This window comes from Mustela lutreola, chromosome 8 (assembly GCF_030435805.1).
Source record: "Mustela lutreola isolate mMusLut2 chromosome 8, mMusLut2.pri, whole genome shotgun sequence".
NCBI lineage: Eukaryota > Metazoa > Chordata > Mammalia > Carnivora > Mustelidae > Mustela > Mustela lutreola.
Genome location: NC_081297.1, coordinates 48036801 through 48053124, shown reverse-complemented (window position 1 = coordinate 48053124; position 16324 = coordinate 48036801). Strand labels below are relative to the sequence as shown.

The following is a 16324-nucleotide window of genomic DNA, read 5'->3' as shown; positions in this document are numbered from 1 at the left end:
GCTGAACCTTATGAAAGGATCCTGTCTTTGTCCTTAGTCCTCACAACGACAGCTAGTCCACCCAATATTCTTACTAACTAGACAAAGAGGCCCCTTCCTCAAGGCACTTCACCACTCCCTGATGGGAAATTGCCATAATAAGCATTAGAAATGTGCATAGAATGTACGTGTACCTGTGTGGTGTCTATGGTGTGAAAGATAAGGCCTCAGCATGCTGCCACCATGCACTGGACACCCTGCAGAACTCTACTCAATGGCCGTGATTTTGACCTTGCTTCCACTGGAAAACACAGTTGCTGTAGCCATCCTCCTCCCTAGGATCACCTCCCCCAAACTGGGAAGACCATCTCTTGCTTTTGCTGCTGCTACCTGAATGTAAGGATGCTTTCAGGCCCCCGGCCCTAAGAGTTCTCTCTGTATACCTCCCCAGAGTTGGTCCTCAAGATGACCAGTCTTTCTTGGAAGACTGAGTATACCATATATTGCTTGGCCCTCCAGGGGTCAGTTGTCCTGCAGAAGCAGCAGCAGCAAAATTAGGCAGGTGTCTGGAGCAGAAGAAATTTTTTTCATCGATGTTAGGAATCTTGGGCTTATCATAATTCAGAATGGCAGTGAGCCCGTGTGCGTGTGGTGGGTTGGAGGTGACCTTGACCAGTGTGCCTTTGGGGTCTAGTTTTATAACAGCAATCAGGGGCTGCCACAGGGTTCCCCTAGTCAAGCAGTATTTATTTGACAAACCCTTGAGGAGGGTCAGATAAGGTCCTAGTCCTCAAGTTTTCAGTTTAAATGGCTTCCTAATGTAACAATCTCAAAATCCTTTAACAAAATTAACAAAAGTGGCTTTCTTTTCCTTTTCCTTTCCCTGATGAGGACAAGAATGAGCAAGAATCTGATGGCGCCCATGTGTACATATTTACTGAGGTATTTTATGGGGTCTGGGTGATGATAATCTGCATGGATTGGATCTACAATCTTGTTCAAGGGACAAACGCTTTTGGGAACATAAATGCCATCTTGGTTCTGTAGGTGACAGATTGCCATAAGAATGGCATTCTTATTACCATTAGAATGGTGAGTGGTGTTGTGGCTCTTAGCACAGAGCTGACGATTTTTCCTCATTGGGAGCAGGATGAGCAGAGTGGTTCCATCCCCGGGCTTGGACAGACCCCAAACTGGGAACTTGGGGATGATGCTTGGCCCACATCCCAGCCCACTGAGCCCTGCCCTGGTCTCTGACAATGGCTCAGATACCTTCCAGGAGACCAGGGCAGAGGGTAAGGAGGATCCTTTGGAATATGGGGACTTCTGTGACATATCCAGTTACCCTATTCCTCATGAGGACTGTACCCCAGTCATCTCAGAGAGAGGAATGTCCAACTTTGCAAAAAAAAAAAAAAAAACAACAACAAAAGAAACCCACAAAAAAAACAAAGAATGTCCATTTGGTGGAAATCTATCGACCAGTTTCATGGGGGCTTTGTGAGCCAGATCTTGGAATGTGGGTGGGAGTCCCAGGCCAGCCAGAAGATATAAATAGAATCAGCAACCCTCCCCCATCCGTCCTTGCTGGCTGACCAATGAGAAACTAGGCCCTGCCATGGGGTGAATTCTTGAACCCACTATTCTGGACCTGTTCAGGCGCCAGGCGCCTCCATACCTCCTCCAGGGCCAGCCACAGAGCACCCACCCCAGGGCTGGAAAGATCAGGGCTGGGGTGAACAATCTTGCACTCTCTATATTAGCTTCTCCTTCCTTTGTTCACTTCAGTCCTAGGAATGCCCCCTCCCCTCTCCTTGGTCAGCTGTTTGGGAACAAACACAATAGCTAAGCTTTAGGTCTCCTTCCCCTCCTGCCTGCCTGCCTGCCACTGGGGAGATGTGCTGCTTATTCTCTCCCACTCCCTCGCTCCCTCAGACGGGGCTCGGCATCCCCAGGGAAGAGGCCTGGACTTCTTTAATGAGCTGCAAATGTGATTAAGTTGGGCTGCTGTTGGCTCTGCACACCCGCCTAGGCAGGATGAAGTCATGGGCTGACGGAGCTGGGGCTGGATCTCTCCCGCCAGCTGCTGGCACTGCAGACGAGATGAAGGAAGATAGAGGTAGCTGCTGCCAGGCACTGGAGCCAGGGACATGCTGGGAGCGAGCAAATGAGCTGACCGTCGCTTGTGTCTCTGCCAGAACGGCTCCGCAGAGAGCTGAGGAGGAGCCATTTTCGCACTGCGAGGCTGCTATTGACAATAGGCTAGTGGCACTAGGGGTAGGGCCTCGACTGCCTTTCCCATGTAAACTTGTTCAGTCTTACTTTGCAGTATCCGGCTTCCATAGGTATTGCTGTCTGTGTCCATGAGGAGTAGGTCCCACTGTGAGTGAGGAGACATCTAAAGTAACAGAGAGGTTTATTTCTCTCTTGGTGTAAAGAAGCCTTGGTGTAAAGAAGCTCAGGTAGGGTGTCCAGGGCCAGCACCGGATGCCTTGGTGTTGGGACCCAGGGTCCTTGGGTCTCGTTTTTCTGTTGTTGTTGGCATGGAGCTTCCACTTCATGGTCCAAGATGGCGGCTTTCACCTCAGGCATCACAGCTGCATTCCGGCAGTGGGGAGAGAAGGGGCTAAGAAAGAAGCACCCTTTCCTTTTGAGGACATTGCCTAGAACGTAGCCCGTTATCCTTCTGCTTATGCCCTACCGGGCAAAGCTTCGTTACGCCTACTCACAGCTGCCGGGGAAGTGAAGAGATGGAATCTTCGTGCTCAAGGGCACATGCTCAAGGGATGATTGAAAATTGAAGGTGCTGTGACTAAGAAAGAAGGGAGGAAGAGATCCCAGACAACTTTCAGTCTCTTCTCCTCTCTGCCTTCTTTACAGGGGAGGAAACAGGCACAGACTGGCAGGATCATTTCCCACAGATGCACATTTTGGAAGTGATGGGGTTGGGACTGTAGAACAACCACGCTTCTAAAAGTCGAGCTCTGTCTCCCGTGCTCCGCTTGTCTAACCTGGTATGAGGAAACAGGTGGGGAGAGTGGGGGCGTGGAGGAAAACCATGTAACTTGTGGTTTGGTGACAGGTGACAGGCATGTAGGTTGCCATCAGGTTTGAGCCCTGCCGCTACAGGAGTCTGTGAGCTGCGTGGTCTGATGATGCCCTGACACTCTTAAGAATGATAGAAGACACAAAAGAGATTTTCTATAGATTATCTGTTGATTATGGGTTTGGATTATCTATTGATATATACTAGATTAGATACTAAAACGGAGACATTTACAGCATACTCCTTTAAAAATAATAAACACATTATATTTAGCATCTTTTTAATAAAAGCCACTATAAATTCCAAGCAGAAAAATGTGTAGAGAGAAGAATGGCATTGTTTCATAGTTTTGTAAATCTCTTTGCTATCTGGCTTAAGAGAAATCAGCTGGATTCCCACGTCAGCGTCAGTAGTCAGTCTGTGGTGCGATTATCTATCGTGGAGCTTCTGGAAAATTCCACTGTGCACTCATGAAAGAGTGAGAGCCCAAAGGCCAGAAAACATCTTAGTGTGATTATTAAAATAGTCTTTCAAGGATCTTGGAAAGTCTTCCAAGGATCTTGGGGGTCTCTAGGGGCTTTCTGGACCAAGTCACACTTTGTGAACCGCTGACCTAGTGAATGCTTTACTCTCTCCATGCCACAGTTTCCAAATCTGAAAGTCTGTTTATCTGGCCTTTCTCTGAGGAGTTTTGTGTTCTTAGAAGGTGTTTTAGGCTTATGAAGGGCCTGTTTGTGGGAGTGGGTGCCAAGGTGGTCTCTGAAACCACTTTATTTGTTCGGGGGACATTGGTGATATGGGAGATGGGGAGTCGGAGGGGGAGAGCTGGACAGTAGCCAGGATCAGATCCTAGAATGCCTGGCCTCCTGCCTTTCTAAGGAGCTAGAACTTTGTCCTTTAAGTTGGGGTGGGACACCATCAGATGTGCTTGTTGAGTAAGGGTTTGGTCACCTCCTACCTACTGACATCTCTCCAGGTTCCAAGAGGATGCTGTGTCAGCTCCATCCTGGACTTATTTCTGTCTCTGGACCTGGCTTGGCCCCTCCATGTGGAGTGGGGAAGGCTGGGAGGCAAAGGTGGCAAGCAAGGTGTGCTGCACTGTGGGGCCCTCAGACTCTGGTCACTCTCATAGGCCACGTTTAGGCCAGAGCCAACCAGAGGAAGACCAGAGAACAAGACAGGGAGACAGATTTTTCCTTTTGTCTCTAGCAATCCTAGCCAGATTTTCAGGTGCACATGGAGAGGCCAGAGGCATTGTTCTCAGAAGGGAGGTGGCTGTTTCTGCAGAAATCCACTCCCATCCTGCAGGCAAATAATCAGAAAACACCCTTCTTGCTACAGCTTTCTGTAAACCATTTAATATCTCAAGGGACCTCCCAGGAAATATGCTGGAGGATGGGTCCCACTTTTCCCCTGAGCAGGGAACAGACAGATTTGGGCCAGCTGGAGATGGGCCATGCTGGACTCTGCCTGACATCGCTCTTAGTGTGGGAGGGGACACTGGACTCCTGAGTCTCTTCTTTTTTCTGGTTGACGCTGTGCTGTGCTGGTGATGAACCCCAGGCGCCTGGTCCCTGTGGAACTGTCCTATGATACAGGGGCTGCTCTGGGCTGCTGCCTGACAGACCAGGTGATGGCAGCATCACTCGAACAAAAAAAACCCCATTGAGTTGCCTTTTTGGGTTTTTCTCTGGTTCCAAATTTCAGATGAGGAGAAGGGCCAGCAAGAGCCCAAGCCTCTGGCCCTCCCCGGGGCACCCTTGGCCGCCCTTTGAGAGCCCAGGAACGTTTCTCTCTGAGGGGCCCATCTCATGGGCCAGACAGTGTAGCAGAATGGAAAGAACTAGACCGAGGCTCCAGCCTCCTCCCCCTGAGCCTCAGGAGAGTCTTAGACCTGCCTGTGGCAAAGAAGAGAGGGTCCTTCCTCCATCCCCTCGCTCAAAAGAGTCTCCAAGATACTAGTAAAGCGATTGTGTTGTCATGGTGGCCATGCATCCCAGTGTTGCCCAGTCTCCCCAAGATGCAGAGGGAAAGGGACAAAGATGTCTTCTGTCCTGCTGCTGAGCTGCCCACCATTCTGGAGGACAAGCCTCCTGGCAGGAGGGAGAGGGGAAGGGACCTCTTTGGTGGCCACGGTGATGATACGGAGTCATCATTTTTGCAGTGAAGCCTTTCCCTGCATGATTTCAATCAATCTCCACTACCATCACATCACATAGGAACTGTCATTCTTATCCCCAGTTGATGGAGGAGCAGGGGTCCAGACAATAGTCCAAGGTCACACAGCTAGCAGGTGCAAGAGGCAAAACTCAGATCCAGGGCTGTGAAGTTGTAACAAGTCCAGGGCAAGACTTTTCTGGCTTCGTCTTCTAAGACCTCAGTTTCCCCTGCATAAAATGCCTAGTGTGGCAAACAGCGGGATGCAGGTCATCACCCAGGACCTCAGTGGTCCTGGGACCGACTACAGTGGTCTTCATTCATGGATCGCTAGCTCAGTGCCGGGCACTGCGGTGTCTTCCCACTGCCTGCAAGGCAGCACCTGCTGGGATTATTCCCGCATTACTCCAGCGAGGCAAGAAGACTTGCTTCAGTCCCTGCCTCCAGCAACGGCAGGGCCTGGGCTTTAGCCCTGCAGTAGGTGTGGAGTCTCCATCCTGAAGCAGGTAAGCCCAGAGAGGTGGAGTCATGGAGGGAGCAGCGGCTCTCAGCAATGGCCAGGCTGGCTCATGGTCCTTGCCCTGCAGCCCTGCAGTCCAGCAGTCCCTGTGGCTGTGGCCTTCCTAACAGGCGCAGGGGAACCCACCACACCCACCTGCTTGGGCAGGGACCCTGGGCATCCTTCTGTGTCCTCCCTGCCCCCCTGCCTGCTGTGACCCCAGGAAGCTGTGACACTCTGCCCTGCTTCCTAGTTCTGAGGACAGACTCCATGCAGGCCGGGGAAGGGGCAGGGTCCCAGCTCAGGTGGGCTGTGGGCAGGATGTGGGTTTTCCCAGAACCACAGCTTATCTTTGCTATCGCAGAATTGCTGTTCCTTTGGGCTTTTTTTCCCCACGGCCCTGCCTCCCGGCTCTTGATTTGCACAGGCTTGCTCTGGCCATCCTTCCGTATGGTTTGAGCAGATGGGTTTCCTTCTCGTCAGAACTCTTTTTTACTGTTCCCTGTCCTCACACCGATTTGCTCCGATTTATTCTTCAGGGCACAGCCTTCCATTTAGATGCTCTGGTACTTCTTTCTTTTTGGCAGAAGGGTTTTTTTTTTTTTTTTTTTCTTTTTAAAGTTTTTCTTATTTGTTTATTTTTTTACTTACTTATTTAAAAAGTAGGCCCCATGCCCAGCGTGGGGCACAAACTCATGGCCCCGAGATCAAGAGTTGTATGCTCTACCCACTGAGCCAGCCAGGCACCCCCTTCGCTGAAGGTTTTAAGTCCTTCCATTACTCTCCAGTTGGAGAGCGTTCTGTGTGTGAAAGGGCGGATGCCCCCCGTGGGGAGGACCTGTGGTGATGTTACTGTACTGTGTCAAGTCCTGGACATATCATGGTTCCAGGTGTCACTAAGAAAGAAAAGTTGAGGAGCAGAGAGAAGGAAGCAGAAAGTAATGCAGTGAGAGGGAGAGAAATCAGAGGGAGGCCTGTTATCTGGGTCAGTGATCATTCACTAATTTTCCTGTAAAAATATACTAAACAGGGCGCCTGGGTGACTCAGTGGGTTAAGCCGCTGCCTTCAGCTCAGGTCATGATCTCAGGGTCCTGGGATCGAGTCCTGCATCGGGCTCTCTGCTCAGCAGGGAGCCTGCTTCCCTCTCTCTCTCTCTCTCTCTCTGCCTGCCTCTCCATCTACTTGTGATTTCTCTCTGTCAAATAAATAAATAAAATCTTTTTAAAAAATATACTAAACAAATGAAAAACTAATTCTTTAATGTGTTCTGTAAATTTTCTTGGCCAGTATTCTGAGGCACAGAAGAGAGTCCTCGTTAGACAGCTAGAATAAGAAGGATTTATTGCAGCAGGTCAGATGGCTTACAGGTTATTAAGATGACTCAATAAAGATCTGTAGGGTGAGATTCCAGAATCCATTCTCAAGTCCAGAAAAAAAAAGCTGCTGCCAATTGAAGTGTAAGATTGATTGGAACAGGCACCTTAACTTCAGAGACTTTATTTTGTCACATAATGGTAACGTTTATTTGGAGCAAATAAACAGGGAATGGCTTCCAAAGCTGTGACTCCAACCTCAGAGATTTTATTTATTTATTTATTTTAAGATTTTATTCATTTATTTGACAGAGATCACAAGTAGGCAGAGAGGCAGGCAGAGAGAGAGAAGGAAGCAAGCTCCATGCCAAGCAGAGAGCCTGATGCGGGGCTCAATCCCAGGACCCTGAGATCATGACCTGAGCCGAAGGCAGAGGCTTAAACCACTGAGCCACCCAGGCACCCCAAGATTTTATTTATTTATTTATTTGAGAGAGAAAAAGAAAGAGTGGGTGGGGCAGAGTAGAGGGGGAGGGAGAGGGCTCCCTGGGAGCCCATGCAGGGATCGATCTCACCACCTTGAGATCATGACCTGAACCTAAACCAAGAGTCAAATGCTTAACCAACTGAGCCATCCAGGTTCCCCATCAACTTCAGAGATTTTAAACTACACACACACACACACACACACACACAGTGCAGTTGGACTCATTAAAGCAGAATGTAGAGTGTTTATAAAGACAGCACATAGGATTGTCTCTATTACTGTGTTTCGGGAGTAGTGATCAACAATTTCCACCCCGCCCTGTGTTGAAGGTATTAACAAGGTGGTAAAAGCCAGTGTAAAATGCCAGTCTTTGCCTGGCAGAGGGTCTGGCGGACATTTCTGAGAATCCTAGCTTGTTTTTGTTGATGGGAACGGATTCCGTCTGGCGCCAGGAATCACCTGGTGAACATTGGGAAAACCTGTTGCTGAACTCCACCCCTAGTAGAACTCATTTCAATTCCTGAAAGTCCTGGGGCCATCTCCTCCTGTGTGGTCGGGAAGGCCTGGTTGGGGAGAGGAGGAGGAGGAAGCAAGGTCAGTGGGAAGGAGATGCTGCTGGGTGTTCCCGGATGCCCGGCCCTGTGCTCTGCACCTTTCATTCCCCTCTCTCTGCTCTTTGCTTTCTTTCCTAGGACCCCCACCCTCACCCCCAACTTGCCATGACTGTTCAGAGGCCCTGGGCTCTGATGTTCAGGGCTCAGCCTGGGAGGTAACCTCAGTGTCTCCGTCTACTTCTGATAGCATGTGTTCAATATCTGCCCTTGCATTGGTAAGACTGTGAGAACAGTTCATCAGCACCTGCTCCGTGCCTGGCGTGAGGCAGCTTCCCCAGGTTTCCTTGTGGGGTGGGCTCTTCATGGAGCCGTATTCAGGAAGACAGACCCAGTGCCCCATAGAGCCGGGGCTGCACGGCTGCTGTCCTCACCGAGTGGCATCTTGTTCCTGCAGGGCCCGTGGGAGCAGTGCCAGCTTCTGAAGAGCGCCTCGGTGTTTGCCCGCTGCCACCCTCTGGTAGACCCTGAGCCTTTCGTGGCCCTATGTGAAAGGACTCTGTGTACCTGTGCACAGGGGCTGAGGTGCCCTTGCGAGGTCCTCCTGGAATATGCCCGGGCCTGTGCCCAGCAGGGCATGGTCTTATATGGCTGGACCGACCACAGCACCTGCCGTAAGTCCACCGCCCACCCTCTCAGCTGGGGACAAGTGGTATCCGTCCCTCCTGTCACTAGGGAAGCCCTCCGGCTTGTCACGCTCCTGGGCCACCTGATCACAGAAGGCTGGCCTGCAGGGGGGCGTCCCTTCCCTTAAAGGCTGTGGCTAGGAAGGCCGCCCGGCCCCCTGCCTCCATCCGGGGCCATGCCTCCCTCAGCGCCCTGGACTCCTTTGGGAAATCTATTCCCTGGACTTGGAGAACATTCCCTGCCTCTGACAGGAAACCCAGCTGTCTTGATTTCAGCTCACAGCTCTGCTGCAGGCCTGTCTGCGTTGACGAGGAGCGAGGAGTTGTCCACACTGTCCATAGTGGTCATGATCTCAGAGAGACCGGCAGCCTCTCCATAAGCCCTTCCCTTTTGTGAACCCAGACTCTCTCCTCCCCACCCGGGGCTCCCCTTTCCTTCCACCTCAGGATGCCTGTGGTTCGGATCTCCCAGTCTCACCGGGTCCCTGATCCCTGTCATTGTCACATCCCCAAATTATCATAATTAAATAGGAGCTTCTTTGGTTCCGTTACAAGAAGGCTGCTCTTTCCCCAGACTCTCCACCGCGGACCAAAAGCCATGCATATGGACAGTCCGCTGTAATTACACGGGCCATCCTGGCCGATGGAGCCGGAACAGCAGGCCAAATATTTACAGCACACACATGTTTTTCAGTGTGTGTGTTTTTTCCGCTTATAAATTAGAGCTTTTATCTCTGCTGTGGGGGTGTGAGAAGGTGGCTATTAGCAGCTGGCTTCTTGGCTGTCGGGTGGAGTGGCTGTTATTTGAGGTCTTTGAAGATAGGGTGCGGGGGGGGGGTAGGGAGATGCCTCTCGGAGGAGAAGGGGTTCAGAGCCATTGTTCGGTCTTGTGAAGCCCAGGAAGTCACTGGTATGTTCTGGTTCTTCAGTGATTTTGAGCATCAGTCAGCCACAGGGTTGAGAGGCAAAGCAGGGGGGTCGGTCTTTGCCCAGGACGAGCTGGGTCCAGTGGGAAAGGACAGATGCTTGGGTGACAAGGCTCTGAAGACAGTCCTGCAGCGCAGTGGAAAATAAATATGGAGCATGTCACCCATGTGGGGAAAGTGGGCATGAATGGTACTGGGCAGGGGCCTTCGACGGGGACCAGTTTCATGAGGAAGGGGAGCCCTTAGAGGAGGGATGTGATGCAGATGCCACTTACCCCTTGCTTGGCCCACGGAGGACATTTATTTTCAACCTAGAGGACTTTGGAATTACCTTGAGAGGGTTTTAGGTGAAAGGGACAGAACATGGGGTGGGGGGGGAATGCCAAGCTGTTCACGGAGAAGCAGATGACCAACGGGGAAGGGGTGCTGGTCCCAGGTGACTCTGCTGAGTCTTAGCCTGGCCCTATGAGAGGGAAGACTTCCCTTCAGGGCAGGGGGGGCTGGGCCATTGGGGTGCCACTGGGTGGAGCTGGCCCCTGGGACCCTGAAGACAGAGGGGAGCAGAGGAGAGAGCGCAGGGGCTCTGAGGACAGTGTGGCTGGGAGGTGCCCTCTGGGAGGGAGCTGCTCTGGGAAGACTCCCATGTTTTCCCATTTCAGGACCGGCCTGTCCGGCTGGCATGGAGTACAAGGAGTGTGTGTCCCCTTGCGCCAGAACTTGCCAGAGCCTGCACGTCCAAGAAGTGTGTCGGCAGCCATGCGTGGACGGCTGCAGCTGCCCTGGTAATAAGCTTCTTACTCTACCACAAATCCGAGACCTTGCCGGTGTCCTTGGCTTGGGGAAGCCAGATGAAGGCCACTTGTGTTTGTATCCCGTGGCTGGAATCAGAAGCCTTTTATTTATTTTTTAAAAAAGTCTTTGTACAGAGGGATCAGGATCGAGCCGGGGTTTATTTTTAATTTCTGTTTTCCTGTGGTACTGTATCTGTGGAAGCGCGTGTGTCTCGGAAACAGAAGGACCGTCTGGGCTCTGACAGAGACTTTGTTTGGGGAGCACGTGGCCCGCTCTGAGCGGCACTTTTGTTTCCTCAGTTGAGTGTCAGGGAACGGGTCTGGGCGAGATATTTTAAAATGTCTCCTGGGTTTGCCATGGGAGCTCAGCTGAAAAGAGCTTTGCACTAGAACTTGTTTCTCCGGAGAGGCTGTGCGAGCTTTGGTGAAAAACACTGTTTAATTACTGAGAGTGAGGCCTGTGTGTTTGGACTAACGACTTCCCCGCTGGATGACCTAGAACAAAAACTCTTGCCTCCTTTCTTCATCTGTGCAATGGAAATTAATAAATAAATGACTTCTTCCAGTGCATGACTGTGAAAGTAAGGGTCGTACCAGTTCTCACAGCCTAGACTCATGCTTTCCTCACTGGTGGACCTTGAGCAAAGCTCTTTCCCCCATTTCTTCACTAGTAGAGAAAGATTAATAATCTCCCTCCCCCCAATATCGCCCTATTGGGACAGAGCAACATCACAGAGCAGGTTCTTTGAGATTCCTGAAGAAGCCTAAACTGTGGTCACCCACGGGCATTCTGGAGCTGCGGGATGAGTAATGATGATAAGTTGAGTTTTTGCCTTGATGCCCTTGAACACAGAGGGACAGCTCCTGGATGAAGGCCGCTGCGTGGGGAGCGCTGAATGTTCCTGTGTGCATGCCGGGCAACGGTACCCTCCGGGAACGTCCCTCTCGCAGGACTGCAACACCTGGTATGTGGGGCTGCACCGTAGGGTCTGGGAGAGCAGCCCAAGGGCAGTGGGCATCAGGAAGGGCAGTGGCAAGTGCAATAGGATCTGGCTGGGCAGAGGGAGACGCGGTTGAGATGTGGGGGCAGTTTGAGGAAGGGGGGGACATCAATGAGGAGGAGCAGGGATGGGCCTAGAGGAGGGAGTTGGGGAGGAAAGTCCCCTTCACATGCAAACATAGTCTCTAGTGCTCCCCCCAAGCTCTGCTGTAATGAATGACTCTCTGAAGGAAGACTACCTGACCATCACCACACCACAGGCAGCTCTCTCTTTGAGGACGGTACCCCTCACTTCATCTTCTGGCCTCTTCCCTTTGCTGTCTTTCCCTTCTCGGCTGTCTTCCAGGAGCCCCCATGGGCTGGCCGGCGTGGGTCTGGGTGGCACCCTTTTCAGCAGCCCTCCCATCTTCACTTCTCCCAGCTGTGGGGAAGGGACAGCGCCAGGGGGCGGGGGGTGTAGGACTTTCATTGCGCAGTGGCTGGGTGGATTTTCAGGGATCCTGAAATCCCTGAAGATGTGTCTTCAGGGTCCCTGAAGACATGTCGGGTCCCCTCAGTTTTCTTCTCCTCTCTCTTTGTCAGGGTTGCCCCCTCTCAGCCTCATCCCCAAGGTGCTTCCCCCTTTGGCCACAGCCCTGCGCCATTCACGTTCAGCCTCATAGAGACCCCCTTAGCACTCGCTCCCCCTTCTCCCAGATCCCTCCCTTTGGGGGCTGTGGCATCTGTTCCTGGGCCCTCTTGTTTTAGTACTTTTTTTTTTAATTAAAAAAATTTTTTTTTAAAGATTTTATTTATTTATTTGACAGGCAGAGATCACAAGTAGGCAGAGAGAGAGGAGGAAGCAGGCTCCCCACTGAGCAGAGTCTGATGCGGGGCTCGATCCCAGGACCCTGGGATCATGACCTGAGCCGAAGGCAGAGGCTTCAACCCACTGAGCCACCCAGGCGCCCCTGTGTTTTAGGGCTTTTTAGTGTTTTTTAGTTTAGTGCTTTTTAGTGTTTTTTAGGCCCTCGTGCTTTAGGTCTGTTCTTGTGCCCTCGTGTTTGCACAACTAGCCACACCCTGTGCTTCTCTCCCCAACAGCATTTGCCGAAACAGCCTGTGGATTTGCAGCAATGAAGAATGCCCAGGTAGGAGCCCTTCCGCTCATCCCCCCTTCTCCCGATGGAATGGTGTGTCGTCCTTGCTATATAGGGAGGGCCTTGTCTCAAGGCAGGGGTAAGGAGGCCTCTGTGCCAGCTGGATACAACCCTCTGACCACAGCTCCGTTTTGGGATCCCAGCTGTGCTGACCCACTCCTGGGCCTGGCAGAGGCACACCCAGCATAGCTGAAAGGTGAGAATGCACCTGGGCTAAGGTTTTATTGTCCTTTTCTTCTCACCTGTTTGCTCAGGGGATTATGGTTCAATGAACTGTAAGAACTGTAGCGTCACAGTCTAAACAAAGATGATGCAAATTCTTTGGAAATTGAGAGGAAAAAGGGCCTGGTAATTCTTTATTAAGTGAGAAGTGAGAAGTTTCTGGAATGCCTGATAGGAAGGCCTTAGAATGGCATCCTGTAAAATGTCTTTAGGAAAAGTTGCTTTATAATAATCTCTGCCCTTTATTGGGTCTTCTGCTTGTCCCCAGCTCTAATCTATTTGTTGCAAAGTTTGCCCATTTGAGGCTCCCTTCTGCCTCACCCCCCCATAACCCTGGCTCTTCTCCTGATAATTTTCCCTCTTGTGGTCACTCACATGGTGTTTGCTGTGGGTTAGGCTCTGTGCTAAGCACTTTACATGCCAGCCTGTGGGGCAGGTACAGTTATTCTAGGTCAGAGAAGGAGGCAGAGCTGGAGAGATTACATAACTTACTCAAGTCACACAGCTGCTAAGAGACAATGACAGGACTCAAACGCACAGCTCCCTGATTGCTGCTTTGCCCTTCCGTTTACTCTCCTTCCTGGTCCTCCATCTGCTCCTTTGCAGGAAGGTCTTTGCCATCCTTCACCAGCTCAGGAGAGGGCCCACGTTTAGTTAAAGACCAGCTCAGCCTCAGCTTGTATGCTGGGTACTACTTTTTGGGTTCCCTTGGTCTGTAGAGCACAATAAAAAGCTACAAGGCAAATAGCCTGATAACAGGCTCCCCTCCTTTTGGCTCAAAGAGGCCACATTGGCTTTGGTGGGCTGACAGGGCCTGAACTTGGATATTGGGGTCATATTTGGGGCCTGTTGGCTGGATGGTCATTTAGGATCTAACTCAATGCCCACCACCCTGGGAAAATTCTGGAACTAGATGGAAAGTGGGCACTAGAGCTAGGTCAGTTAGTCTGGCTTAGGGATAGCCAACCAGCAAGTTTATCTTCTGTGCAATTTTTAAAGGAAGCATGAAGAACAAAAGATTGTTCTTGCAAGGGATATCAATGTTCTGATTTAACATCATCATACCCTGTGAAAGACCTAAGGAGCCCTTTGAAAGACAAGAAGTTGCTGTAAATGCCTTGCAAAAACACTGTTAATATCTAAATAATCATTATTATTGTGAGCCACAATGGACTGAATTAGGAATTCGTTTTTTGTCTTTTGTTAGATTAATGGATTTGGAATTCTTTTTTTTTTTTTTTTTAAGATTTATATATTTATTTGAGAGAGAAAGAGCACAGGGAAGGGCAGAGAGAGGGGGAGACAGAGAATCTCAAGCAGACTCCCCATCAAACACAGAGCCCTATGGGGGGCTCTATTGCACAACCCATGAGATCATGACCAGAGCCAAAATCATGAGTCCATTGCTCAACAAACTAAGGCACCCAGGCATCCCCAGATTAGGAATTCTTAATAATGACTTTCTGTAGGGAGCATCTTTCACTCAGCCAACTGTCCATCTGTCCATCCATCCATCTATCCAACCGTCCATCCATCCATCCAACTAACCATCCATCCATCCATCCATCCATCCATCCAACAACGATTTGAACACTCACTATGCACATGTTGGAATGCTTGGTCTGGGGAAGACTACAACCCCTGGTCTTCAGTTCAAAATTTAGAAGATAGCTTTGCTGAGGATGTAAGAAATTTTCTTGATTCCTTGATGGGAGGATAATCAGTTCCAACTCTGCAGTCTACAGAGTGGACTATCTGTATTTTGCCCACACAATCACTAAACTCATACTCAGCTCTGACCCTCTTTTTCAAGTTCTGGAGTTTAGCTGGTCATCTTCCATCTCCTGTTGTCTAGTTGTCTCCCATCTCCAAATGCTTGACTCCATTTCTACCTGTAGCACACAGGCATACTTCCATTATTTGCCATGATGCAGCTGGCAGTGGGGCTGTCTTGTGCCCCCAGTGTGACAATTGCTGGTAAAGCTTCCAATGGGAAGGTTCTGCAAGGGGATATGCTTGACTCTGCTAGCACAGCAAAGAACAGGCTATGACTTCTCCACAGTCCCTGGAAGAGCTGACATTGCGAGAATCTTAGAAGTAGGGAGCTGGGTTTTGATTCTCCGGGATAAGATGAGAGTGTACTAATTGTCTATTGTGTAACAAATTACCCCCAAACTCAGCAAACAAACTTTTTTTGTTTTAATCTTAGAGCTTCTGTATTTCAGGAATCTGGGTGTGGCTGAGTCTGGCTCACTATTTCTCATAAAGTTGCAGTCCAGTTGCTGACTTGGGCTGTGGTCTTACCTGAAGGCTCCTTTAGGACTTTGATAGCTGACTTCTAGGGTGAGTGACCTCAGAGAGAGTCAGGGAGAACAGCCAAAATAGAAGCCCTGGTCTTTTAAAAACCCAATTTCCAAAGTGATATCCTTCACTTCTGCTGTATTACATTTACTAGAAACAAGTCAACATGTCTAGTCTACACTCAAGGTGAGGGGATCACACAAAGACGTGAATACAGGAGGTGGGACCATGGAGGGAGCATCTTAGAGGCTGCCTGGCACAGGGAGTATTGTGTATGGGGAGTGGGAGGGAGAAGAAATTGCCCAGGAGAACATCAGTCTGTATGGGGAGGGTTGGAGCTTCAGAGCTCCTCTAGGCCTTCATTGCTCACTGAGGCTCTCTGTTCTTATTAGGAATTAGGGCAGCAGCAGGCAAAACTGTGGTTTTCTCAGACTTCCTTTTCTGTAACCCCAACCCTCTCTTCCCTCTCCTCCTCTTCCTTTCCTCTGCAACACATGCTGCCCAGGAAAGTCCTGCTAATTTGGTTCCCATTGAACCATAAATGTTTGATCGGGGGTCCATGAGGAAGGAGCATGCCTATGAACAGGGACTATTCTTCTAATAAAAGCTCTAGAATTTCAAACTCCTGATGGAAGAATGTAGAAGGTTCTCTTCTGAAGCTGGGAAGGAGTGAGTGGAGGGTTCCTCACTTGCCCAACTTATGCCCATTGACAGGTTATCTTAGCAGGGGGCCAAGCCAAGGGCCTGGGCAGTGGGGTGGACTCGGGCAGCCTGGCCAGAATTCCAGTCCCCCCACTTCCCAGCGGGGTGACTCAGCCTCAGTGTCCTCATCTGTGACACGGGGATGGTAACAGCAGCGTCATCCCACAGAAGCTGTTACTTGGCAGACAGCAAGCACTCAATGTTAGCCGTAAGCATTCCCAGTAGCCCCGGCTGCCTCATTAAGCGGGATGGGAGGACTGAGACATACAGGCACACACCCAAAGGGGTCTGGCCTGTGCAGGGGTGGTTGGAGGCAGGGTGTAGCTGGGGCCTGCAGGGCAAGAAGGTCAGAGAGAACCCAGCCCTGCCTTGGACTTGGCTGCAGGGCAGGGGAGGGCCTTGGTGTAAGTTGTTCCTTGTTTGGCTCTGTATAATTTCTGATGCCTTCTAACCCAGCCCTATAATTCAACGTTAGGATTCAAGCTGTCTGTTCGGAAGCCTCTGGGAAGACAAACTTCCTCGTA

General features: G+C 50.6%; 1 protein-coding gene across 1 annotated transcript in view; it reads left to right on the top strand.

The window, feature by feature from the left end:
• The window catches only part of VWF (von Willebrand factor), a 135764-nt gene that overhangs the window by 25230 nt on the left and 94210 nt on the right, over nt 1–16324 (top strand). The window contains exons 7-10 of the mRNA XM_059184573.1: nt 8491–8707; nt 10305–10427; nt 11290–11401; nt 12520–12566. Coding sequence (XP_059040556.1) covers nt 8491–8707; nt 10305–10427; nt 11290–11401; nt 12520–12566 — 499 coding nt within the window. The remainder of the gene's footprint in view (nt 1–8490; nt 8708–10304; nt 10428–11289; nt 11402–12519; nt 12567–16324) is intronic.